Here is a 27,744-nt window from a genome sequence, read left to right on the forward strand (position 1 = left end):
CTTTGGGATAATCATAATTGGGAATACAATATATATATCATTGTTTAAAAGAGATCAAAAGAGATATAAATGTGATTGATCGATTTATGGTACTGCATACTAAATCTACTCAGAGTGTGATGCCCATTATAAACTACTATATATTCCTAACATATATATAGAAACGAGCTCTTAAAGTATGCTGGTCGCACGGATTATTCACCGATATGAATGTTGGAGAGAGGTAAAGAGAATCCTGTTCGGCCCACCATGTGCGAGTGGGAGATGATGGTTTTATTAATGTGATGGGCCTAAGTTGGCCCGTCTGCCCATGTTGGGCCTAAAAGTCCGGCCCACAATATATAGGGCTCATGGATGGAGGAATATGATGAAGGGACACATTTCTTTTTGGAGAGGATGTATATAAGGGGGAAATAAAGAGGGAGGAACGCACCTTAACGTACGTGCCTCCTCCCTCTCTCCCTAAAAAATGCTCCAAAAAGGAAAAATAGTAAGCAAAAGACGACACCCATCTTCCCTTCAAGGCGAATTGGCGTCATCGGATCGAATAGGGCCAAATTCTCTTCCTCATATTGGCGTCGGTGTTTAATTTGTGGCTAACAAGATACATTCGATTCTGTGATGTGCCTTAGGATCGGTAATGCAAGTATTTTTCCCGGGCTCGTCTTCCGCACAAGTTTAGGGGTTCAATTTAGTGTCGAATCCGGTTTTAGGGAATCCTACGAATCCTACGAACCCTACACTAAGTATGTTGTAGATTTCAATAGTCAAAATTCAAGTTTTTAGGTGTTTTGATGCATTTTATAGTTCTCATGACTTTGTTATGCCTTTTAGTTCTTATGTCTTTATGAGTTGGGTAGTTTCCATGTCTTTAATATTTAATCTAATGTATTAGTTCCTCTACAAAAATATGTGAATTCTTGAATGTAAAATAAGATTTAAATATTGAGAATAAATGAGATTTGGTTTTTATTGAGTAAATATCTATCTTAGATTTCTTTATCTTTAGAAGATGGATTCTTCTTTAATGATTAGCTAAGAAGCCCTTATATTGGATTTATGGAATTTCCATTAGACTTAAACGGTGAATTCTGTGTAATAATAATAAAGCAAAATAGCAAAAAGAAAAAGAAAATCCCTATTGGTGCTTGAAATAATCCCGAAGTCGGTTGATTCAGTTCAAGTTGATTGATGATTTTCAAAACTGATAACTGATAAGTTTCAGGTTTGGACATTTCTCACATATACTTCTTTCGCCTCATGAAACCCTAAATGGTGGGCCCCACCACCCAAAAAATTGCTCCTCCCTGCGGTCGTGATTGTAGGAGCTGGAGCGGTTTTACGTGAGGGTAATTTCGTCTCTTTAGCGTAAAAGGTGTGCCCGCAGTAAAATGCGCTGCGGAAATAGCCGTGCCCTAAAAAAAAAAAAAAACCGTCCACGTGGCAATAACTCCAAGATTTCACAGGTTTCGGCTACCAACAAAATTCCGCTTATAGCCCTGCGCGCGTCCTCTGTGAAAACCTTCTTCTTTTCCCGCCAAAAACCCCCCTTCTGCCGCGCCGCGCCTTCCTCACTCTGCCGCCCTCTCTCTCTCTCCCTCTCTCGCTGTCGCGTCGAGCCGCACCGCCGCACATCGCCGCACATCGCCGCGGCGGAGCCACCGATGGACGCGGACATGGACATTCCTCTCCCGGACGAGCTCGAGTGGCTCGAAGCTCACTCCCGCCTCCACGAAGACGACCCGCTGGACTTCCAACCCCCCGATCCCTACCCTTACCCTCCCGAGGGCGACGAGGAAGACGAAGGAGAAGAGCGCGATTTTCGGGGCGATCGGGCGTCGCCGCCTCCGAAATCTCCTCGATCCGTCGAGGATCTGCTCGAAAACCACAAACGCCCTTCCCGAGAGGAAGCCACTGGTCCGATTAAGAAGAAGAAGCGGAGCAAAGTTGCTGACGACGAGGGCGACGAAGAGGAGGATTGGCTGCGTTACTCTCCTCCTCCGGAGACCAATCGTGCGGAGCTGCGAGAGGAAGAGATTTTGGAGCCGGAGGAGGTCGCCATTTCGCGATTCGCGTCCCAGATCGATGGTGAGTGTGTCCCCGTCACGGCGCCTGGAGGTGACAGGGTTTATGCGAAGATTTGTAGGTTTGACATCGATTCACGGCCTAAGAAATTGGATACGAGGGCTCGATCTGATGGTAATCTCCTTTCGTCCTCTTGCCTTACTTGTTTGTCATAATTTTTAGTGTTGTTGTGGTTTTTGGGTGGGCGAGGAACATAATGTAGGAGGAAAAGTGATCTTTATCTTAAGAGATTACACCAATAACTTGGCAATAGAAAAACAGTAGGTATAAAATCTGTCAGATAGTAGATACAATCCAGCAACGTAAAGTGATTTTAATGAGTAATAGATTGAAGTGAAGAAATCAGTGGTTGAGATCGTGAGGGATGTAGCTCATCAAATCTGTCTGGTTTTGCAATTAAGGTAATTTAATTATTGGGAAAAATGAAATCAGTGGTGGTGAAATATGCAAGATTACTGGAAATGTAAGAGCCTCTGCTTGTGTATTGATTCTTGGGTTTTGTGTAAGATTAAACTGATGATGCCAATTAGTATGCTTTGGGGGAACTACATTCTTACAATGCACTTTAACATAACTATGTGTCCACCCCTGGACTTCATATTCATAAACCTACACTACACTTTACCCTTGGCTGTACTTGCTCGTGGGCCATGTCAATCTAAAGGACTGACTTGCAAATATCGTGTAACATGGAGTTGGATACTCAGTATAACCAAACATAAGATAGGGACAATCGTCAGTGAAGGATGTCTATACAGTGGTGCAGCAAAACCAACTCGAGTATTGATAAGGTTTTTGCTGGTGGTTCTGCGAATCATGTTGGATTTGGTTTGGATGGTTATTTTGATTATAGACAGAAGATCCAGTTCAGTATGCTGGCTTGTGCCATGAATGGGCTTGGAGGATGGTCGTTCTGATTACTTGGAGTTGAATTCTCTGAGATGTCATAGTCTTGTGTGAAGGCATAGGAGCCGATAGGTAGCAAGATGACTGGTTCATGTCTGCCTAATAGGGTTGCGATGTTGTGACAACAGTTGGAAAATTTAATTCGACCAAATTTAGACCTTATAATATTTCTTGTCTCCACGCCTCTCAAGATTGCTGTTAGACTTAAGAATTGGGATTGAGAAAATCCCTAGGCTGTTAAGTATCATTGTGAATTTGTTTTTGTAACACTCATAATATGTGCTCTAACATCCAATCTTGTCTACATGATGGAAGCTGCTTTTATGTTCATTTTGAGGCATGTTATGTACTAAGAAATCTTATTTATAGAGGGCCTATGGTAAAAAATTCCAGTCTTTTTCTTTCTATGTGAGTTATCAGAGTTTATTTTTGATAACGTTAGCACCAAATCATGTTGCAGGCCTAATCACTGAACCTGTCAATCTTCTGCTACAAAGATGTGAAAAGGAGGCATTCACCAAGGTATCCATTTCACATGTAAACTTATGCAAGTTAAGTGTCGGGGTAAGATTAAGAATTTAAAAGATGCTATCCAGGTTTGCGCTAGTGCAAATGCTCTCACGGGGAAGGACCTCTGAAAAATATGGAAAATTGCAATACTTAACCAGAAAGAGAAGAGAAAATACCAGGAGTAAAATGGTTCGGTTAGAGTGATCTATGTCCATGTGGAGGTAACAATAAGAATTACACTTTGAACAATGGAGATTACAAGCTTCATTCTATGTCTGTCAATTTCAGTCCTTGATAATGCAAAGCCTCTCTTTATAGTTCGCCCAATATCTCAATGCTTCACTAGAAAGTCACACAAAGAACCCTAAAACACTCATTGATGGCTGATATGTGTAATACAGCAATTAACTTGGAAAAGGCCTAAAAGCACGAAATAGGGAGAGTTTGCATCGCCACTGGGTGCTCAGTCGGGCAGGGAAAGGTGCCTGTCAATTTTACAGGATGGACTAGCTTTTCAGGGCTAATGGTCGAGGGCTTGGCCAGTCCATAGAAATGGTTGGCCATTCCAGGCCTCTGGCTGGTAGCCAGGGCCTTGTGGCCCATGCACCTGACCCCAGTTGCTTCTTGACCAAAACGGCTCAACACTGAGACATAAAACAATGAGAATAATAAAGAAAATATGATATTTAGAACTCTTTGTCCTTTGATTCTCAGCCTGCTATTATGACAAATTAATTTTTAAAAAATTGTTGCATGTATGATTGGTAAATTTCATTGATGGTCACCGAAAAATTGGTGCAGTTAGATCATTAAGTTTTTGAAATTAACCAACGTAGTGTGCTCTCATTCCTTGCAACTGATGCATTATTGACAGAGTGTGACTTTGTGACCACAGGATGCTGATGTGGTCTCTAATCCAGCCCCTGCTACAAAATTCTAAAAATGTTTAAAAACATTAAAAGAGATTGAACAAAGTAGAACATAAGAAAGAAGGGGAAGAGGGCTGGCAAACGTTCCTCACCTCCAGAGGAAGGTTGCTGACCTACTAGGAGCAATGTCAGAACTTCTTTAGGAAATTGGTCTGAAACCTATCAGGGTGTATCTAACAATAAACAAGCAAAAGTTTAGTACATTGGTGGTTGGAATCAAATTTAATGACTTGTTTGTGAAATATTTTAAAGTTCAATGATGCCATATGGAATTTACCCTTTATTATCAGATTTTTTCAACCCTTTATTGCCCTAGTTGTCAATTACGTGCACAATATTGGTCTCACAGAATCATCCTGTTTTATGTGAGATTTTTTATGTAGGTGTTGTAGATTTATCTTCTGTAATGTTATATACTGACCTGAACACCTCAGCATGCATAAATCCCAAAGGTTTTGTTCATGTGATGGATTTTTTCAGAAAGTAAAATGGGAGATATCTCTTATTGCATGAAGTAACTTTTTGTTGGGAATAGTTCAGTTTTAGGTGCTAGATGATCTGCAAGGTGAGGTGATAAACTTCAGTTCAAGTTGGTGTGGCTGATAAAATATCCTCATTAAAAGGTGAACCCAGACAAAAAACATCATCTTCAATCGGTCTACTTGTCTGTCTGATTTCCTCGAAATACCTGTTCAATGGATCACGTAGAGTAGATTGATACAATTGGTAAGGTCCTACTGGGTTGTTTTGGGTAGCCATGCTATTCTAAAGTGAATTCAGTTTAGTATTTCAATGTAATCAGCTCAGTATTAACTGCATCACATCAAATATCAAGATATCTTTTATACTGAAGTATTTTATTTGGTATATCTCACAAAACTTTGCATCTGGTATTTTTCTTTGCAAGGTGTATGAGCTTCATTTCCTGTCTAAGAAATTATGGACCCTAGTTAATATGATTATCACTATTAAAGGGTGTTACACTAATTACCAAATGCTGGTCTTGGATAGCAGGTATTTGTTTAGTAAAACATGCCTTCTGAATGCAAGCTTTCTGATTACAATGATCATGTTTTTGAAGGCTCTACGTGTGAGTTCGGAGGAAATGAAAGATCAAGTGCTTCCAGGAACGCCAATAACATTGGAGAAACTTTGGGTGGATAAATATGCCCCAAATTCTTTTAGCGAGCTTCTTAGTGATGAACAGACAAATCGTGAGGCAAGACTTTATTCTGAGTTTCTCACAATTATTGTATCTTTTTTCAAAAGCTCCTGTTTTTTGTCTTGGCCAAGCCTTAACAATGCTTCTGTTTATTGAACTTTTCAAGTTTCCCAACCTTGATGTCTTAACAAGTGTTTTGTTGCATTTTCAGGTACTTTTATGGCTAAAACAGTGGGATTCTTGTGTTTTTGGGTCTGAAATTAGGAGCACTACAGATGAGGTTCTGTTGGCACTTAGACGTCATTTTATTCATAGTCAGCAGAGAAAATATAGTGGTCTAAATACAGTCAAGAGTAGTAGATGGAAAAGATGGACTAAGGAGAGCTTTAAAGATCCTCATAAATCAGGCCACAAAGATGCTGAAGTGAAAGGAACTTCGGATACATGCAGCAAAAGCTCAAGGCTTACTGGCCCGCCGGAGCAGAAGGTCGGTACTTTTTGAGAGAATCTGTTAAGTGTACTAAAGGAAGGGTTGTTGATGAAGTGCTGACTGAAGGTGGTGTATAGTCTTCAGTATGTATGGAAAAGCATCTTACAACTGATATCTGGATCACATATGTTGCCTAATAGAGGGGCATGCATGTAAAGAACTATTTGGTAATGTTGTTTGTCAGTTCACATTGTATCAATAGCTAGAATGGGGTGGCTGTGAAGCAATATGCTATTGGATGGATGTGAATCTCAAAAAACTAATTATTATCTGGATTCTGTGGACAAATCCCTTGGAGAAAGTGCTGCTATAATGGAAGAGAATCTAGAGTAATTGTAACATCACTACATTACTTGCAGCAATCTTCTCATTCTTTGTGTTTCATTTGCATTATTGAATCTTCTGTTTCTTGTTGTTGTTGTTTGTTTTAAGGGGGGCAGGGGGTTGGGTTGGAAGGGGCTAAATTATTGTTCATTGATGCTCAGAAGCAGGATTTTCATGCCCTGCTACAGAACCAACTATACAGATCTTGTTCTTTGGAGATATTTTTAACATAAACAGTTAAATTATTGTTTGCTTCTAACTTTTAACATTGTCTCTCTATTTTTCAGAAGGCTGCAAATGTTTTTCTATCTCCATGCGCATCTTATGGATTATCTGTTACTTTGGTGTTTGTTACCAATTGTGCAGGTCCTTCTACTCTGTGGTCCTCCAGGACTTGGAAAAACTACACTTGCTCATGTGGCTGCTAAACATTGTGGGTATCGAGTAGTGGAGGTATTTTCTGATTCTCTTTGGCAAGATTTAACATTCATTTATAGATATACTAGTCTGTTAATTACTGTGAGTTTCAGGTGACTTTATATTGCAAATGAGGGGCATCAGAAAGTGTCTCATGACAGTTTTTCTTTGCAAGACAAAGCTTTATACACATTTATGCTTGGTTTTGGCTGATTTATGGTTATAATAGGTTTGATACTCTGCTTTGGGTTCTTATTAGACCTTCTTTAGGTGTTCTCATTTATGTGCTGGTTTTCCTGATAACATTAAAAACTTTTTTTTTGTTTTGATCGGAAACATCAGAAACTGAAAAGGCATCAAGAGTTGTAAATGTTGATGATGACAGATTGGGAAACAACTTTTGAGGACCTATAAAAAATGTGCTTAGCTGGGATCTGAGTCCTACTGATCACATTGCCCTACATTTTTTGTCTAAATTTGCCCTATATTATAACAATTACAGAATGTGTGTCATCTGCTGAACTGAGACAGGAACTCTATACCAGATTTTCAGGGTGGTTAGCTGTCTGTGTGAAAATAAGAAAGAAAGAATAAGAGTGCATTTGTTATAAAATTCTTTATTATATCCCTTCTCTGTATGACAAAGGGTCACAAGTCTGATTGTGTGATTTTTTAGACTCTAGCCTTGAGCTTGTCTTTGTCCTTGTGATGTAACAGATTATTTCCCACTTCCACCCCCTCCCCTCAAATCATATTTGGGGTCATTCTCATTAGCATCTTTTCTCATTTAGGCCTCATAGCGTGTTTCTTCTCTTGCTAGTTGTGTTCCAGCTATAATTACTGAAAGATTGTCTTTGTAGATCAACGCTAGTGATGATCGGTCATCAGCAACAGTTGAAGCCAAAATCCTTGATGTAGTTCAGATGGATTCTGTCATGGTTGACTCAAAGCCCAAGTGTTTGGTTCGTGTTTTTCAAAAATGTCTGGCTGGGGATTTTTGCACTATTGGAGATGATGAATGTGGTCTTGATTGTGCAGATTATTGATGAAATTGATGGTGCTCAAGGGGAAGGGAAGGGGGCAGTGGAGGTTATACTAAAGTTGGTAAGTCATTTCGGGATTTATTATTATCACATTAAAGTTTATTGCTGATTATGATTATATTTACCAATGCCATTTTAAAATTTACACTTACATCATATATTTTATGCATGAATTAACAATACAGCAGTGAGTAGCTGATAGTCAAACAGTATGCAATTTTTTGGGTCCTAATTAAGGTAATAATCAATAAACTGGCATGCTACCATAGCTATGATAAGATTATTCATCCTTTTTTTTCTTTAAAAGTAGGCCTCTTTAATGAAAGGTTGTGACACTAAATAGAACTAGTTGGCGTGTCTCAGGACTTTGCTTTTTTCTTGACCCACAGTTGTCATTTTACTTTAAGGATTCTACTATTTCTCTTTAATTTAACTTGTCTTCTGAGTAGACAAGAAATTCAATTCAAATGCCACCAATTATGAAATTCTTTTCATCTCTCATTTTTCTCTTATAGGTAAAAAGGTTTAAGATAACAACCAAAGAAGGCAAGGAAGAATTACAATAATACGGAATTCAAACTAACTGATGCGAGCTAATCAATGTTCCAATCAGGCCTTGAATTCAAGTGAATGGAATAACTATTTGTCTTAGAAAGTACAGTGCTTTTTTTCTGATGCCATGGCACAGAAGTGCGGCTAATTGTCGTACAAATGTTTATCACAAGTTAACCACAACACTAAACAATCCAAGATCTCATCTTACATGCATGGGCAACATTGAAGTGGATAAACTCAAGAAGTTATTTCAATTTCTGCAGACATATTTCCATAATTAGGTGCCCTGCACCTTTAACTCCCTTGATATGCCAACCTTGCTTCCCTTAGCTGTATCTTGTAATATATATATCCCATGAGCTGCTTGCAAATCTCTATTGTCATTTCCCAAAAATGGCTTTGATTAAATGATGTTAATTTTCTTATTTCCACATTTTAATCATCAAAACATTTGCATGTATGACCCTAATGGAAAGCAGACTTTATGAGTCTTCGTAATCCAATCCTCCCCAATAAGAATTGGAGTTTTCCATTAGAGAGAGATGACATGATTTTATGAAAGAGTTTTGGAATTTTGCTAATTCATAACTGATAGGTTTTGGGTCTCCCTTTTTGGTTCCTGTTCCAAGAACAAGCGTATGTGGGAGCCTGTTTTTGATTAGTGATTGTCTGTTTGGAAAAGTTATTCCCTCTCCAAAGCAGGGAGATTTTGTCTTTTTCAAAGTACTCTTCCTATCTTCCTATTTTAGTTCGTTTCTCTTTTTCCCATCCTTTGCTCGGTGGCTAAAAGGTTGGATGCCATTCAGAATCATGTGGTGATATTGAGGAGGCTTACAAGTTCGATTTGGTGATTGGAAGGCAGTCAAATGACCTTTTTGAAATGGCAGTTTAGCCATTAAGTCCACTCTTGTTAATCAACAAGGCTCTTCTCAGCAAATTGCATTGGCAGTTCAGTGTTGCAAATGAACATCTTCGGATAAAAGTAGTGGTTGTAAAATTTGGCCTTGAAAAGGTAGGTTGGATCACTAAGGATAGGGGAGCTTCTCATGGACCAATGTATGAAGGAAGATTAGCAAAGGTTGAAGTGAGTTTCTTCTTATGGAAATAAGACAGTTTTGTTTTGACATTTGTGCATGGGGACTCAACTTCGAAGTTCCTAGATGTCCTTGACATCACCAGGAACAAGGAGGCTTTGGTAGCATATTGTTATCGTTGAAACAATGATATGTTCATTATTGATTTTCAAGCCCAAGATTGGGCGTTTGATGTGTGTGCATGCGTGCGTGTTTTTTTTTTTTTTTTTTAATGTTTTGTGCAATTCAAAGATTTGTACTGCTTCTGAGGATGCTTTGGTGGAGAATGGTGAAAGAGGCAAAATCTTTTCTTCACAAGCTGCTAGATAGGGAGGGTTTTCGTGGTAGATTGGATTTTCTTGGAAAAGCAATTTGGAAAGTGAAAATCCCAGCAAGAGTTTCCTTTTCTTGCTTGGGAAGATAACCTACAACAAAGAGGCAAATTATTGGTTAGTTGGTGTTTCATCTGCAAAAAGGAGGCAGAGACCATTCGGCATCTCGTCCTTCATTGTTCTTGGATGAGAAGGGTTTCAACAGCTTCCTCTGCTTGCATCGGGTTATCTAGGGTTATTGGAGGTTCTATTAAGCAAAAACTTTGGGCTTGGCAGGGCATTAACTTACGGTGCAATAAGAAAAGATGGATTACCTCAACTCCTCTTTATATTTTTAGGTTGATTGTGGAGGAGCAGAACAAGAGAGCTTTTGATGGAAAGGAATCTCCCATCCCTGTTTTTTTTTTTTTATTGAAAATTGGTTTACTGTTTCACACTTTTGGTATAGCGGAAACTTGCTTAGCATGTAAATGGTTTGCTCAATATAGTTGATGATTGGTCTTGTTATTGAACTCCTTTTTGTTTTCCAGAACTGCTTTATATGTCTTCAGTGATTTGAACTCTTCTCTATACGAGTTGCCCCCAGTTGTTACCCTATAAATTATTTTTTACCAATGAATAAAAAATATAAAAGTGTGAGGTCTTGGTTTCTTTGGTAAGAGCATTTGCACAATCCTAATATCAGAAGCAACTTATAAACTAAGGATTGCATGCCCAAAATCAAGTCCTTATGATTAAAAGCTTGAGGATTCATGATTCCTCTTTTATGTATGATTTCTTTTCTTATTCTAAATTAAAGAGAGAGTAGAGTGCCCTATGTTTAATTATATTCTCATGGTAACTCTTCTTTATTTTGTTCAGAACTATGTTTTTATCAGATCAAGTATTTTATTTCGATCAAAATTATAATATCCTCATTTCCATGCATAATATATTAAGGTCTCTGCTGGAAGGAAATCTGAGGAAGGAAAGCAAAATGCTACAAAAGAAGAACAATCTGGAAAGATCTCAAAAAAGAGGCAGAAGACTCCATCACTATTGAGACCTGTTAGTTCAGTGCTCAGACATATTCTTCTAAATTTCTTTTATTCAATTTCATAGTGAATGATCCGCATATAACAGGTAATATGCATATGTAATGACCTTTATGCTCCTGCCTTGAGACAATTACGTCAGATTGCAAAGTAAGTCTTTTTCTGCTTTTTGTTAAATTGTTATCCACGTACTTTAGAGGACATTGTAATGGTTTGCATCCTCTAGGGACCACATTAGTCGAGTGTGTTTACTTATAAAAGAAAAGAAATAGTCATCATTGGTTTCTATTTCTCAAAGTTTGAGCTGTGTAGCTTGCATTAGTAGCCTAAAATATTAATAACATTCTCGTTATCTGGACCCAAATATTCCTTTGAGCATCAATGAACGTGTGGATGCAATGCAGGTTCAATGATGTGGTGTGCTATATACTTGATAGGGAACTTTTGTCATGATGTCAACCTATTTTATCTCACATATTGTGATGCTAAAGTTCGTGAAGAAGGAAATTGTCATTGACATTCTTTTTGTGAATAGGTTTGAAAAAGCTTCCACCTGGGTGTCCTTAAAGTGGTTGACCGTGTGTTTATGTTTACCTCATGGATCAAGACATTTAGCTTCTTAACACTCTGTTGCATTGAACATATACAGCCTTAATGCTGACCAATACAGAATGCCGAACTTGGACACACTTTTTTCCGTTACATCCATCATGTTTCTATGTTGATTGTAACATCTCCATCAATACATTATCATTTGCCAAATGAAGTGAAGATATCTAATTTGCTTGTTGCTATTTCTTGATCCTCGGCTTGTGCTCAAGCTTTGTTGCTACCCTCTTCCTCCCAGATATAGATTATTTCATGCTATATAGATGAAACTTTCATCTTCCAGTATGTCCCATACTTTGAGCTTTGGAGTTAGTCCCTCAATTCTATCAAAGCCATGTCATTTGCAGAAAACATAAACTTAGGGACACCAATTCAAGAGTGCTGAGTTAGCTCATTTGTTGTTCCCCTTGTAATTTTTGGTTTCTGCTTACATTATCTTTTCCTTTAAAAGAGTGCCTCGGTTCTATAGGTGAACTGTCCCCCACTTGAATTTGAAGATAAAAGATGCCCATTTTGCACTGTCCCCTAGACTTGACTGTCTTCAACAAAGACAGTAATACTTCAAACTGCTTTCAAAGCAGCAGCAGATATTTGCATGTAGACTTAGCTGCAGTTCACTTGACAACTGACAATGGTATCTCATGCAAAGTCCTACTAGATGCCATGAACTGTTGAGGAATATTATGCCTCTGGTGTTAGTGGCTGCGGAGGCAAATCTTGTAGATAATCATGTAGTGTATATTTTATTAATAAAGATGGGGTGCTCTTAGACATACCTAACCATTGAGTCTCATTTTGCCTCTTGTTGTTTTATGTTTCACATGAACAAATTGTTCTTCCTGTCCATCTTGTATTTGGCTACAAACCTAGCTCCAAATATGTGTTCTCCATGTACTAAAGGCCTTTGTAGCTTATGTGATATAGTCAAATCGCGTCTTTTCATATCTAAGCTAAGCTCAAACCAGCTTATAAGAGGAAGAATATTTCCCATCTTATTAGAATGTAATTACATCAATAGAAAAACTAAGCTAATCCTTGTGATAATGAGATTGGTTAATTCTGATCTAAAAGATGGGCGATTTCTTCTATGAGGTAATGTTGATTGACTTAGCAAGTGAGTTGCTGGCTGGTAGGCAACTGGGCATTCTGCCCTAGCATATGATAATTTGCTTAAGCACAGAATCAGCAGCCAGTAGATTGGTATCCACATTATCCTTTGGAAGGAGATTTTTGTTTATGAAAATCTGCATCAGGATAACATGGTTTAAGCATGCTTCCTTGTCTTGTCAACACAATTTCAGTGTCTTGTGTAAGTTATAAGCAACCTATTTTGTGGTTTCAACAGGTGTCTCTTTGGAAGTATATCTCTGCAGGCTTTTGCATTATGGATGTCGGATCATACATCCTGCTTTTACTAAAATCAAAATCATTTATTTTGTCTTGCTCAGTTTTGAAGTACTTGAACTTGATTAAGTATTTGTTTTTTTGTGACATAGGGTTCATATATTTGTCCAACCGTCCATTAGCCGAATAGTGAGCAGGTGATGAATGGCTACGCTGAAATCTATTTATGTCTACTTGTTGTAAGTTCTGCACATACGAAGGGGCATGAGTTTTATTGTATTTTTTTTTTCCTTTGTACTACCTTAACGACCATACAGCAACCTGGATAGTGATGTCCACATGTAACAGGTTGTTTGAAACTTTAATAAGAAAATGTCTTATTTTTACTCGTTGGCAGCAATTTGGACGCAAGGGGTCATAGATTATGTCAAAGACGCTTTGTGAGTCATATGGGTCAAGTACTTGCAACCGCTTGCTTATAGATTGAAGTGGTCATTACTGTTTAAACATCTTAAAGAAAATAATCTAACTGATTATTATATTGCACAAATATATTTATGATCGTTTTGTATGTGTCAGCAATACTGATTTTGAAGCTTTAAAAACTTTCTAGAGCTAGTGGAACACATCTGATGGGTCTCCAGCCATGTCATCCACCAAACAATATGCATCATGTCTGAGACATTTTTCTTTATTAGGAGATATGTTTGTGGTATCATACGATAGAGAATTGGTAGTGATTGCCAGAGGATTAGACATTCAAGGTTTAACACCTTAGAAAAACTGGCTAAGAAAGTATATGTGATTCATTCATGAATATTCCCCCGCCAATCTGGGACTCCTGGTAACTGTGCTTTTGAACTCAGTGTCTGTTGTTCAAACAACCTGTACATAATGATTTTGAATAAGCAACAAACATGAAATTAAGATTTGCTAAGAAGACCATTTAGCAAATAAGTAGCAGGTAGTATGCTTGGTGGCAATTTTACCCAAAGTATATTATCTAAGGATTTAAACTTAAGCAATTGAAAACTTCGACCGTGTAAATCTTTCTGAGTCTGATTCATTACTTAGCAATTAATGCTAGTGCTTACTGAATGTAAAGCTTTTTATTTTTATTTTTACTGTTTAGTGATTCAAGCACTTATCTAACACTTAATTTATATCTTAATTGGATCCATGGTTTTTGTACCCCTTCAACTTATGCTTGTCAAACTTTTGGTACTAGAATCCCCTATAATATATCAAAAAAATGTTAAGCTCTTGCTCTTTACTTAATGACAGACTTAAGTATATCTGTAACAAGGAGGGAATGAAAACAAGCTCAATTGCACTTACAACCCTCGCAGAGTACACTGGTGAGTTGATGGTTGAAACGTATCATATGCTCCAGCCATGCATCATACGCATTTGTTGCAACGGTCTGATTGTTTGCTTAGCCTTTTTGTAATTATTTCCTTCAAATGCTTGATTTCATGTCTTTAATCTCAGAATGTGACATCCGATCTTGCTTAAATACTCTTCAGTTTCTCAACAAGAAGAAGGAAACTCTCAATGTGGTAAGACCTTAACCTGCAGGAATTTCTTGCTTACTATACTAGTGATTAGCTCTTAACTAATATTATTTAGCCTTAGTCCATTATATCTACAATGTTAGATAGAGGATGGCTTATGAACCATTTTTTGTTGGGTTAATGTTCTTTGTAGTTTAATTTGCCAGAGCTTGGATCACATATGATGCTTCTGTTATATAGGAGAAGCATAACTCTAAATTTGGTTTGATCAATAAAAGAAGTGGGTAGATTGAGCAAATTGGCTGCTACTTCGAAGTTGGCTCCAATTGCTTTTTTTTTTTTTTTGGTTCGGAGGTTCCAATTTTTTTAAGTTCTGGTAAAATTGATTTCTTGGATCTAACAGTTGAAGTCATGCTATTTTAATTGATTTAACCAGACAAATCTGATTTTTCCATTGATATGAAGAATTGTTAGATATGAACTGCTGCGGGAGGCTTTGAACACTAAACGCATGAAACGCTATGTAAAAGTCATAACTGAGAGAAGTAAGCATTAGATAACCAACATGACCTTGTAGCTGTAGATTGATGGATCCTTCCTGCTAATAGCGGGAAAGTATCTGCAATCCCTTTACATGTGGGTTCTGAGGAAGTGAACTTCCCTTCTCTAGGAAGACTAAATAGCCATTCCTTACTGAAGAAAAGAATCCGTTTTCTTATTTCTCATAGAGTGATTACAATGAGTATAAATACATGAACAGAGAACCTAAATTAGGTAAGAAACCTATTTAGATAAATATCCTAAGTTGCCTCTAATATCTATCAATATCTAATTTACAGCAATCAGAATAAAAAACAAATCACATAATATCATGTAATATAATCACGTAATATAATTAGGGAGAAATTCTAGAAGATTTCCTAATACATTCCAACACTCCCCCTCAAGCTGGCTTGAAGATGTCTTCCATAGACAGCTTGTTCACTAGACGAATGAATTGCCTTCTATGTAATCTCTTGGTCAGAATGTCAGCAGTCTGATCATCACTTGAAATATACGGCATACAAATTAATCTGTTATCAAGTTTTTCTTTGATGAAGTGTTTATCAACTTCCACATGCTTTGTCTGTTCATATAACACGGGATTATGAGCAATTGCGATTGCTGCCTTATTGTCGCAATATACTTTCATTGGTATGGAACTTGGAATTTGTAGTTCATCTAAGATACATTTAATCCACATAACTTCGCATACACCATGTGCTACTGATCAAAATTCAGCTTCAGCACTACTTCTTGCCACCACACTCTGCTTTTTACTCTTCCAAGTGACTAAATTACCACCAACAAATGTGTAGTAGCCTGAAGTAGATCTCCTATCCATATTGCTTCCAGCCCAATCTGCATCAGTGAACACCTCAATTTCCAGATGTCCATGTTTTTCAAACATTAGACCCTTACCAGGACTTCCCTTTAAGTAGCGTAAAATTCTATATACCGCTTCAAAATGCCTTGGCCCCGGTGTGAGTGCATGAACCGACTCATCATACTTACAACAAACGATATATCAGTCGAGTATGAGATAAGTAAATAAGTCAACCAACAAGCCTTTGATACCTTTCTCGGTCTATTACTTCTTCAGCCTTGGCAAGTTCAAGCTTCATATTTGGTTCCACGGGGTCTCGCCGCTTTACATCCTAATAGACCTGTCTCTTTAAGCGAGATCAAGAACATATTTGCGTTGGTTTATAAAAATGCCCTTTTTGGATCTCGCAAATTCTATTCCAAGAAAATATTTCAAGGCACCCAAATCCTTAACTTCAAACTCCTCAGCCAACTTCCCTTGCAAGCTTTTCAACTCAACTTTGTCATCACCCGTTAATAGTATATCATCAACATAAACGATTAGAATTGCACGCTTACCTTCCTTTGAGTGCTTATAGAATAGATTGTGATCTCCTTGACTTTGGTGATAGCCAAATCTTTTAACCACCTTCCCGAATCGTTCAAACCACGCTCTTGGAGATTGTTTAAGTTCATACAATGACTTTTTTAATCTGCAAACTTTGCCTTTAGTTTCTGCAAAACCTGGTGGTAAACTCATAAACACTTCTTCCTCCAAGTCACCATTCAAGAATGCATTCTTCACGTCTAACTGATGTAAGGGCCAATCAAATGCAGCAGCCAAAGATAGTAAAATTCGAACAGAATTTATCTTGGCAATTGGGGCAAAAGTCTCCTGATAGTCTACTCCATAAGTCTGAGTGAACCCCTTTGCCACTAACCTTGCTTTATACCGCTCAACACTCTCATCGGGTTTACATTTTACAGTAAATACCCATTTACAGCCAACAATCTTTTTTTCTTCTGGTGCATCAACCAACTCCCACGTGCCATTCTTCTTAAGTGCAAGCATTTCATCCTCAACAGCCATCTTCCACTTTGGATCCTTCAAAGCTTCATGAATATTTCTAGGAATAGATATGTGAGACAGATTTGACACAAATGCTCTATGATGATGAGATAACTTTTGGAATGACACATGTTTTGATATAAAATGCTTAGTACATGATCTAACTCCTTTTCTAAGAGCTATAGGCATATCAAGATTAGAAGCATTAGTATCAGAGGGAAAAAGAGTACTACTAGGATCACCTAATGACGAAGGCAAGAGATCATCTCTCGGGGTTGTAGACGGATGAGACTTCAGGACAAAGTTCTAATCTGCAATATTTTGAAGAGTTTTCCTTCTAGTATAAACCTGAAGCTCGGGCTTGTTGATCACATTGTGATCTTGAACTTTTTCTCCCCCTATCCTTGACACATCAAGATTTGGCAGATGTGTTTTCGAAGATTCAAACAAAGGATTAGGAAGGACAGGAGAGTTAATCTCTTCACTAACGTTAATCTCTTCACTAACTTCGCCATTCTCCCCCTGAAGAGATTTGTTAGAAAAAAACGGTTGTGACTCGATAAATGTTACATCCATAGTGATATGAGTTTTACTAGTATGTGGATTGTAACACTTGTAACCTCTTTGATTAGGTGCATACCCTATAAACACACTTTTTAGCCCGAGGATCTAATTTAGATCGACACTGAATTGGGAGATGGACAAATGTAGTGCAACCAAACACCCTTAGAGGAATATCAGAAAAAATACAAGCTGTGGGGTACACTTTTTTGAAACAATTTAAGGGAGTAGTGTAATTTAATACCCGAATAGGCAACCTATTAATTAGATAAGATGCTGTTAGCACAGCTTCCCCCCATAAGTATTTAGGTACATGCATTGAAAAACAGAGGGCATGCGATACTTCAAGGAGATGGCGATTTTGCGTTCAGCAATGCCATTCTCGTTGGGGTGTAGTTCGGCAAGTTGACTGGATGAATGATGCCTTTTTCTGTCAAAAACTCCCCAAAAATTGGTTATAATATTCAGTACCATTATCAGTACGAAGAATACTAATAGTAGTACGGAATTGAGTCATAACCATTTGATAAAATTTTTTGAATAATGACTCAACTTCAGATTTGGCGCTCATCAAGTATGTCGAACATAAACGGATATGATCATCTATAAAGGTAACAAACCATCGTTTTCCGGTTTTTATTGGCATGGGTGAAGGACCCCAAACATCACTATGGATTAAGTAAAAAGGAGATGATGCACGATACTGTTTTGGATTATAATGAGTACGATGACTTTTAGAAAAAAGACAATTGTCACAATGTAGTGAAGAAACATCCACATCTTTGAACAAATGAGAAAACAAATGTTTCAAATATCCAAAGCTAGGATGGCTTAATCTATGATGCCAAACCATTATTTGTTCTTGAATAGGGGAAGAACTGAAAGTTCCATACGCCTGAGCTTTTTTATTAGAGACAAACTCTTCAAAATAGTAGAGACCATCCCTCATCCTAGCATTGCCAATCGTCTTCCCCGAGATCTCACTCGAACGAAAAAAAAATTGTATGTATTGAAGATGGTAATCGATACAGGAAAATTAGTGAAGATGGTAAGAAGAACTAGACATTATCAGAAAATTACAGGAAAATTGTATGTCCGACATAGTGATCGAACGAAAAAAAAATTACTCGAGGTGAATAGATGAAGGACTTTGGGCTCTGATACCATGAAGAAAAGAATCTGTTTTCTTATTTCTCATAGAATGATTACAATGAGTATAAATACAAGAACAGAGAACCTAAATTAGGTAAGAAACCTATTTAGATAAATATCCTTAGTTGCCTCTAATATCTATCAATATCTAATTTACAGCAATCAGAATAAAAAACAAATCACATAATATCACGTAATATAATCACGTAATATAATCAGGGAGAAATTCTAGAAGATTTCCTAATACATTCCAACACTTACATACTTGCGGGATGATCTATTGAGGGTTGAGTAGTTTTACTGGAAATTGCATTCTAAGAATTGTTGATTCTTATTTTCTCCATATTGTTGCCAGCGGCAGTTGGTTATTCTGTCGAGTTTCACCAATACTCATATATTTTTGCTGTCTTTCAGTTGGACATAAGTTCTCAAGTGGTTGGTCAAAAGGACGTCTCAAGAAGTATCTTTGATATATGGAAAGAGGTCCAACGAAGTAGTTGATATCTGTAAAATTTATCTGATAATGTCTAGTTTCTCACTTATGGCTGGTAATTGCGGACTCTTTCTTGTGCAGGTTTTCCAGAAGAAAAAAAACAAAAGGGACAGAAAGTCTAGTATTGCCAGCAGTATGTCCACTGAATTCGACGCTTTGCACTCTCTGATTTCTAGTCGGTAGGTGGGGATTTCCAAGAATTGCAATTTCCAGTCCTTGCCTTCAGTGGATGACCTTATTGGATTTGTATGGTTAATGCAGCGGTGATTATGATTTAGTCTTGGAAGGGATTCATGAAAATATCTTGCAGCTTCATTATCATGATCCTGTGATGTGGAAAACTGTAAGGCCAATGACTTTCTAGTTACTGATGATTAATTCAGATGACCATATTGAACAATGACATTAATGCATAAATTACTATGACCCAAGATCTGATTATATTGTGTCAATTGAAAGGTTGTGTGCCTCGATAGCATTGGTGTGTCTGACCTAATTCACCAATATATCCTTCGCTCGCTGCGGATGCATCTTCAAGGTAGGATGTTTACCTGTCAATCTTAACTTTTCCATGTTGAATGTGCCCAATACTGGAGAAGCTAATTTAATTGCTGCTCTTTTATCAAGTTTATCAGCCTTCTATTGCAATAGCCGTACATCGCCATGTAGCTCAAGTTCAGAAAGCAAATATTGAGTGGCCAAAGTCTTACCAAAGGTGCATGACATTAAAGTTGACGCAAGATACTTGTACTTTTTATTTCTTGACCTGTCTTATTCTTGTCATGCATGAACTTCAGATGTCGAACAATGTTAATGGAGAGGGCAGACACTTTAAGGGACTGGCGTCATAGGATTCCTCCTCATCTATCGAGGCATTTATCAATTAAGTCTGTTATTGAAGATTCAGTTTCTCCATTGTTGCATATCCTTTCTCCACCAAATTTGAGGCCGGTAATTTGCTGCTGCTCAATCTATACAATTGTCTTTTGTTGATATGCTCTTTTTTTATGAAAAAAAGAAATGTATCTATAAAATTGCTTCACAAAGTGCTGTGCCAAGGTTTTGTTGGGTGTTTGAATATGGTCTGCTTGTTAAATACTCATTTTGAATTTGCCAATCTACTTGGCAAAGTGATTTCTTAGAGTCTTTATAGTATAATATTGGGAAACATGGAGGAACAGTAGTATTCTACTCTACCAACGTTTCTTATCATTTGATGGTTAATTGTCTATGAGGATAACCATGGTGATAATATGTAAGCAAACCTTTTTCTTTCTTGAAACTCTAAATTCTCGCATGTGTTGACTTGTATGTTATTCTAGTTCCATGTGTTATGTGCTTAGTTGAATTTGATGGAGATAAATGTTCTTGGTAACAAACCTTTTGGGCTCCAGGAAGAACTTGTGTAGGTCATATGTGCCGTATGTTGAAGCTTTGAATAATATCTTGATGAAAACCAAATATAGACCAGAAGTTGCATTCTTTGATAATAGTTTATGACTGAAATTTAACACAACAAGACCTGTTAATATCTTCAAATGTCAACTTCCATTGTAGAGCTGTTAATGTCTTGATTTGGTCTCTCAGATCTTATTGTAATGACATCAACAGATATTTTTCTGAAGGTAAGAGAGAAGATTGGTTTGTTAAACTTCTTGGTCTACCAATATATAAGCTTTCAAGGATATTTTCCATCTACCTCCCTAAACTACATTTTTCAGATGTTATAGGTCACTTAAATCTTCCGCTCCACACCATGACATGTACTTGAACCAAGGTTTTTGAGTTGGTTCAGTGTGTATTAGGAATTCAGATATGAGTATGGGACTACTTGAGCATTGGAGTGTCCTATAACCTAATTAAATTGATACATAAAGGTAAGTGGTCATATTAATATGTAAGAAAATGCAGAACCATTGAATTGCTAAATCTGAATTTGTTTCGATTCTGAGACTATAAAGTGCTTTCCCTTTTTTTACTGGAATACAAATTGAGTGAATTGCTTAATCTAAAGATGTTTTGATTTATGGTACACGAGTGCTTTCTCTTTGTAAAATGGAAGCTCTCATAGCGTATTTTTATTTGAAAACATACAAGTATAGGTATAATTGAGCATTACAACGACAATCACTCAAGCATTAGTTCACTAATTTGGGTCAGCTTTATGCATCGTATTAAACTAATTAGGATCTGTAAACATAGAGTAACTCAACCACCTTTCATGAGATAGGCCCTCTTTCAACTACCCTAACGAATTTCTATTGTTTGGAGATTGGCATTCCACTCACACTTTTAAAAGGAGCACCCCAAGCGAGGACAAGAAATTTTTGAGCAAGGCTTTCAATTTTAGAACTAAATCATCCATGAGTATTCAAAACGTTCAACAATGGCCCAACTGGCATGACTTCACTTATCAATCCTAAGGCCAAAAACATCTTCAAAGCAAAAAACAACACATTTAAGAGTCAGTAAATGATCAGCATTTCCGAGTAAAACAATAGTGTCATTAGCAAAGGGCAAGTAGGTGTTTTACATCTGAGACCAACATCAAAACCTGAATTAGAACCATGATCCACGCAGTAATTATTCATACGTTGGCATACTTTATGCTTGAGAATTGGTGATATCACATTGATTATTTTTGTGACTGCATTGTTAAACCAAGAAATGTAATAACTTAGTAAGAATTCATTAAATTTCTTTATCATGGTAGTTGGATATAGTTTCACAAGGTCGGCTTCATTTTTAGGTCCTCTGAGAGTTTATGGCTTCATTTTAAGCGTACCTACGAGATCAGTGATATTGGTCCTAACACAATTGTTTGAAATGATTATTCGATAATTGTTTGAAAATTCTAATATGGGCAAGAGCACAATTTCGCAAAAACTTATACATACCAGCTTTTAGTCCTAGCAGAGCATATGGTATCCCTCATTCTTTTTGTAAATCCATGTAACCTAACATGGGAATTGGACCATATGGGATTGAGGGGAAACAAAACTTAAAAAAGAAAGAAAATGTTTAGAATGAAAAGAGTGGCTTTTCCGTATTTCCCCACATGCATAATGCTAGTTTTCTGGCATTTTGTAGTTCTCACCTGAAATAATCCTTGGCCAAGCATCCCAAAGGATGGCGATTCTAAATACAAGAGGTGACCACAAACCTTACACAAAACAAATTTAATGAGGGAAACCCATTCTTAGCATGGCATGACACCTTTTTACTCGAAAATGTTGATACATTTTAGTGATGACATGAAACGACAAATAACTGACTGTAATATCATGACACATGAAACCACCCCTCACAATTTTCACAACTGCTGGTACTTAAGCAAGTTGACAGCTGACACTACATGCGAAGAACAACTTCAGTGCAAGTACAGATTCCATGTTCCTTTGTTGCTACGGTCTTTAATAGGACTTTGGACTTCTCTCAGGTGGCAATGCACTTATTGTCAGAGAAGGAGAAGAATGATCTGAATCAGTTGATTAGCATGATGGTGTCTTATTCTATCACATATAAGAACACAAATTCTGGTCCACGGGGTGATCTGAAAGGAGAAGCTATCTCAGATTCCTCTTCACTTGGTTTTGATCCCCCTTTTCATAATTATGTTAACTTCAAGGTAAGGTTTGTCAATTACATGTCCTAATTTGCATGCTATGTAATTGTTAATATATAGTTCTCAAAGTATTCTTGTCTGTGCTAAACAGGACTACAGGTCTAGTCATCACATACTACCAGCAGCAATGAAGCAGGTGTTAGTCCATGAGGTAGGCTCACACCATCTTATGGAAATAAAGATCTATCCATCCTTTTACTGAAAAGACCTTTAGCTTGGTGCTTTCTGTTTTATGTGCTGATTCCTCTCAAACTGATGGTCTTGAATCAAGTTGAGTGGTTCGCTTTAACTGACATAATGCTCAATCAACAAACATGTAACTGGCAACGTTTTCTTCTTCCCAACTGAGTCCAGCCTAGAAGAACAGAAGCACTCAAATATAGGCATTTTCTTAATAACAAGAATTGGGTTTAAACAGATTGTGTTTTGAGCATTTTGTAAGCTGATCTTCTTTCCATCTATCTATGTTGAAAGGGGAGAAGGATATGACAATATCCAATTTGAGGTTGTATTGGCATAAAACTTTAAGATTTGAATTAACTTTTGGTGCATAAAGCACCTACCCTAATATTTTCATGCCAATTTGTTTGTCTACCTTTATCATCACCACAATCAGCCAGAGAATTAATATGTCAATTGAGACACGCTCAAACTTTTAATTCCTATGATTTCTGGTAGATATATTGTTAGGATAGGACAGCAAGTCTTTCTAATTCTTGACAAAGTGCTTTGGATTATGTACCCAAGAGGCATGAGCTGCTGCATGCAGTAAAAAGTGTCTCAGAAGCTCAACCAAATTGCTTAAGATGATGTTGTCCCAGTGGTAAACTGAAGCTGGAAAACTTGTTAGCTTCAATTAGAGAAACTTTTATGAAATTGGCTTGATCCTGAGCTGAGTGTAAATTGTAGGGAACAACTGTTGTTCAAAGTTGAGGGACCCTAAAGTTTGAACTCCCTGTTAGAGCATCTGGTTGTATCTTGGCTCACACCATCTTAGGGAAATAAAGATCTATCCATCCTTTTACTGAAAAGAAAGTTCAATTGATATGTTGATGCCAATTCATTTGACCCACAAATTACGGCCATTATCGCAGAAGCTTATGTTTCTGTCATGTTACTTTAGCAGAGAAACAGGCCATACTAATTGGTTGGCCCTTTAGACTCTCTCTCTCTCTCTCTCTCTCTGTGGGGGCATGGGTGCCGCAGGCATGTTGTGTGCTTTTGTGTTTGTCACGCTGGTGTCTGGGTGCTTGTGCACACAGGCCAAACCGCATCTGCGCTATGCATGCGCTGCATGTAGGGGTATGGGCGGATCTGCAGGTGTCCTGTATGGTTTGAATATTGGTGGTTTAGGCTATCATGAAGCTTTCCCTTTTTTATCGACATACTCTTTTGTTCCTCACATCCTTAATTTCAATGAAACTCAGGTCGAGAAACAAAAGATTTTGCATGGGAGCACTGAGAAATCTGCTTACCCCACTGACAGATGGAACATCAAAACACAAGATAGCGAAGTAGAGAAGAATGTTGGAGCAAGATACAATTCTCATGCTACGGCCACTTGTGCGATGAAGGACATTGGAAGTGGAGCTAATATATCTAGCTCTACTAAATATAATTCGAGTGCCTCCACTAATTCTTCATCCCTTGCTCACAACAGAGCTACTGCCATGGATGGGAAGCTAAAGCCTGCTAATGGTTCCAGAAAGCCTCCAGCTGGCTCCAGCTTCTTTGACAGGTGCTTTATTTTGATCATTGAGTATTTCTTTACAACCTTCTAACTTTAACTAGAGCGGTCATTGTTTAAAAGTTTGGATTGCAGAATACATAGGGGAGAGAAAACTCACCTTTTCTTTCTGTAACCCACAATATCCTTTTAAAAGTCTCTCACAGCTACGGCTATAGTATTGTCCTGACTGGGAAAAATATCATCTACCTCTCGAATTCGGAAGTATGGAAATGCTTAGTCTCTTTCTTGTAAAACATTTTTCTTCCTGTCTTTATATATGGCCATATGGTTCCATTAACCTTGTCTGTCTATACTAAAATAAGATGGTAGCTAAATTCACTGATAGTCCTCAAAAATCTGATTTTCTGAACTTAGTGTGTAGTTAATATTTGCCTAAGTTTTAAGTTGGAAGAATTCTTAAAAGCAGCAGCTCCTATTGTTAATTTAAAGCTAGCATGAAATCCCGCTATTCTTCTTGAATGATGATACCGTAATTGGGTGGCATACCGTAATTGGGTGGCTCTCATTTTCCCCTATGAGCTTACTTCACTCCACATAGGTTGTCTGTAGAATTTAAACATGGCATACTCTTTTTGTGTATATTTAAAACTGACAGAAATTGTGATATACCTCCCTTGATGTTACCAATAGCCTTTCAAAGTACAATTTGGTCTTGAAATGGTTAACGTGATATGGTAGCTTGTGATTGATGCATACATTTTGGTTTTGATTGACATCTCAATGGTTTGGGAAAAGGATACTAAATGTACCGTAATTCTCTTACAATGCTCACTTTGATACCATAACTTTCCAAGTAATCATTTAAGTGTCATAGCTTTTTGAAACAAATCACTTAAGTTATATCTGTGATATTCCTTGCCTAAAATTCCTACGTGGCATTTGTTATGTATTAAATAATCTGACAAGGCTTGCCAGAAATCAATGCCACATGGGATTTTCCAGCAAGAGAATTGCTTATATAATTTAACAATCTGCTTTTTTTCTAAGTTACGATACTCAAATGACCGCTTGAAAAGTTATGGTAGCAAAATAAGTGCCATACTAAAGTTATGACACTGTTAGTGTCCTTATCCCCGGTGGTTTCAAATTGGTGTGTATTTGTATAGATATTATCTTTCCGTGATGTTGCAATAAAATAGGAGATCTGCTGCTTGCTGAAAAAAATTATCTACATTTGATATGCCTTAGAGCATGTATTATTTCCAATTTTGCTAAATATTATCCTTCTATGGAACAGGTTTATAAAATTGAAGGCTGATGGTTCTCAGACCTCAGGCAATGCTGCACCAAAGCCGACCACCTTTAAGAGAGACTCATATCCTTTGCTTTTCAAGTTTAATGAGGTAAAAATATGTGATGTCATCCTCACTTAATAGAAGTTGGTGACAAAGTAGAAAGCGTGAATGAGATGTTCAAACATCAAATCCCCAATTGAATACTGCCCCACGCGATAGACATATAGATTATGGAAAGCAAACTACAGGGGCAAACCCCTCATAGATATTTTCGGCTCCCACAAGAATCTGAAAATGATATGCTATTCATTTCAGATAAGCAGGATTGAAGGCCCTGAGAAAGCTTCTGCTGCAATTAATATCCAATTACTGATTGCGATCTTTTGCACATCCTTGAATATCATTTCTGACAAATATAAATACATGAAGTGACATGCCCTCGGTGCATCTACATTGTCCCCAGTTATGGACAGAATTCATTAATCAGTAGTTGCAATAGCTGAAATAACATGAAAGATTATGCATTTCTACTTTTCATTATAGGTTTTTTCTTTTTTTGGTGTGTTGCTTACTTGATTTAATGTTTGCTGTTTATGAGTTAGTGATTTCCTTTTCTGCAGGGTTTCACAAATGCAATAAAAAGGCCAGTTCGGATTCGAGATTTTTTGCTGTGACTTACCCAAGGTATATTGGAGCTTCACAGAGGTGCAGCTTTCATGGCACAGTATGACAAGCATCTACACATCAAACTTCTCATGCATCTGCCAATCATAGCTTGAAACTCACATTACAAAATGTAAAATATACTCAGTCTTTGTGAAAAGGCCGAGATAGGTACATGCAGTGTGAAATATACAAGTGGATTGGTTTGGCTTGTTCCAGCCGAAGTCTATGACATGGCTCACTACTGTGCTTTAAGTACTGAAAATAGAGATCTCCATAGGATTCAAAAGAGTCTGGAAATGCCATGATAGCCAAAAAGTTTTATGAGAGCTTCTTGAGTGAGAGCTAGTAGAAAAAACATATAGAGGCAAATTTTTGTTACTGCAAATGGCTATTAGGGCTTTGTACATGTAATAGCGCGTGCAGCTTGTGAATGAGTTTTCAAGAACTAGTCATAGGAAAGTGCTCTGGTCTTGTTTCTAAGCAAGACTATATGTAACAATTCAATACCTTCTATCAACAAGGCTCATATCAAGCAGGGGAAAGAAGTCCGTAGGCCTGCAAAACTGGTCGAATCGTCATTCCCAAACCTAATTTGAGTAGAAGAGCAGGGAGATGGGCGCAACAATAAAATAAAATAGAAAAAGTACGGACTTCTTTTTTTCCTCGCACCATTATTGTTCCTCTCGGTTTTGGAAATACAAATTAGAAGAGGCCCCAATCGTTACACTACTCTACCAAATTTAACCGTGATTACTGATTTTGTTTAATCAAGAGGAACCAACATTAAAGCTGGATATAAAGTTTATGATGGCAATTAACAGTAGAAAACCAATTTTGTCATGTCAAAATAGTTCTTCGTTTACTTTTGATTTTGTCTCCTAAATTAGTTTTTTTTTTTCCTTTTAAAAACAAAATTCTGTCCGTGGTTGTATAAAAATCAATTACTCTTTTATAACTAGTGCGTGGGATTCTGCTCGTTTCTTTCACCTCGGTCTCTTTACTCTCTAAGCTAGTCTCGCTTATTTTCTGGACTTTATTCGGAATAATTTCTCCATAAAAGGTGGGCCGGCCGGAAGATAGCTCCGCGTTGTGTGGGTGTGGGCAACCAATTTCTTAATCTTCAAACTTTAGCAGAATTTTGAGACTGTTGGATTCTCTTTTCTTCTTCACCTTTGTACTTTGGGTACGTGAGTCCATTAGGCTTTCATCTTCTCTATTTTTATGCCCTTCGTCCTTTTCTATCCTTGTCCAATTCTCTTTACGAACATAATTTGTAAAACAACGTAGCCACGCATCTCATCCAGGTACACAAGCTCAATCTCCCATGATCTCATTCAACCTTCCATTTCTTCCATTATCAAACTCAAGCCCGTTAGTGCATCTAAAATCGGATTACAAATTGTGCAATTTGCATAGAACCTAAATAAAAGGATTGGAGACTGTTGTCAAAGCAATCTCTAGAGAAATATAAATCCCACATCTTAGTTGCTAGAGCAGAGGCAATGAGACAGACTCTGGACAA

The 27,744-nt window shown here is 37.4% G+C and overlaps 1 protein-coding gene across 1 annotated transcript; it reads left to right on the plus strand.

Moving 5' to 3' along the window:
• The first annotated feature begins 1,543 nt into the window (after nucleotides 1–1,543).
• Nucleotides 1,544–26,508, plus strand: LOC104414371 (chromosome transmission fidelity protein 18 homolog). The gene is made up of 23 exons (XM_010025448.3): nucleotides 1,544–2,199; nucleotides 3,452–3,513; nucleotides 5,512–5,649; nucleotides 5,804–6,079; nucleotides 6,773–6,859; nucleotides 7,684–7,785; nucleotides 7,862–7,927; nucleotides 10,766–10,873; nucleotides 10,949–11,010; nucleotides 12,966–13,010; nucleotides 14,098–14,171; nucleotides 14,305–14,372; nucleotides 18,868–18,936; nucleotides 19,028–19,125; nucleotides 19,208–19,289; nucleotides 19,406–19,484; nucleotides 19,574–19,661; nucleotides 19,744–19,897; nucleotides 22,386–22,574; nucleotides 22,663–22,722; nucleotides 23,999–24,309; nucleotides 25,559–25,664; nucleotides 26,177–26,508. Exons 1-23 carry the CDS (start codon nucleotides 1,665–1,667, stop codon nucleotides 26,228–26,230), a joined length of 2,913 nt encoding a protein of 970 aa, XP_010023750.2. The 5' UTR covers nucleotides 1,544–1,664; the 3' UTR covers nucleotides 26,231–26,508.
• The last annotated feature ends 1,236 nt before the right edge of the window (nucleotides 26,509–27,744 follow it).

This window comes from Eucalyptus grandis, chromosome 8 (assembly GCF_016545825.1).
Source record: "Eucalyptus grandis isolate ANBG69807.140 chromosome 8, ASM1654582v1, whole genome shotgun sequence".
Lineage (NCBI taxonomy): Eukaryota > Viridiplantae > Streptophyta > Magnoliopsida > Myrtales > Myrtaceae > Eucalyptus > Eucalyptus grandis.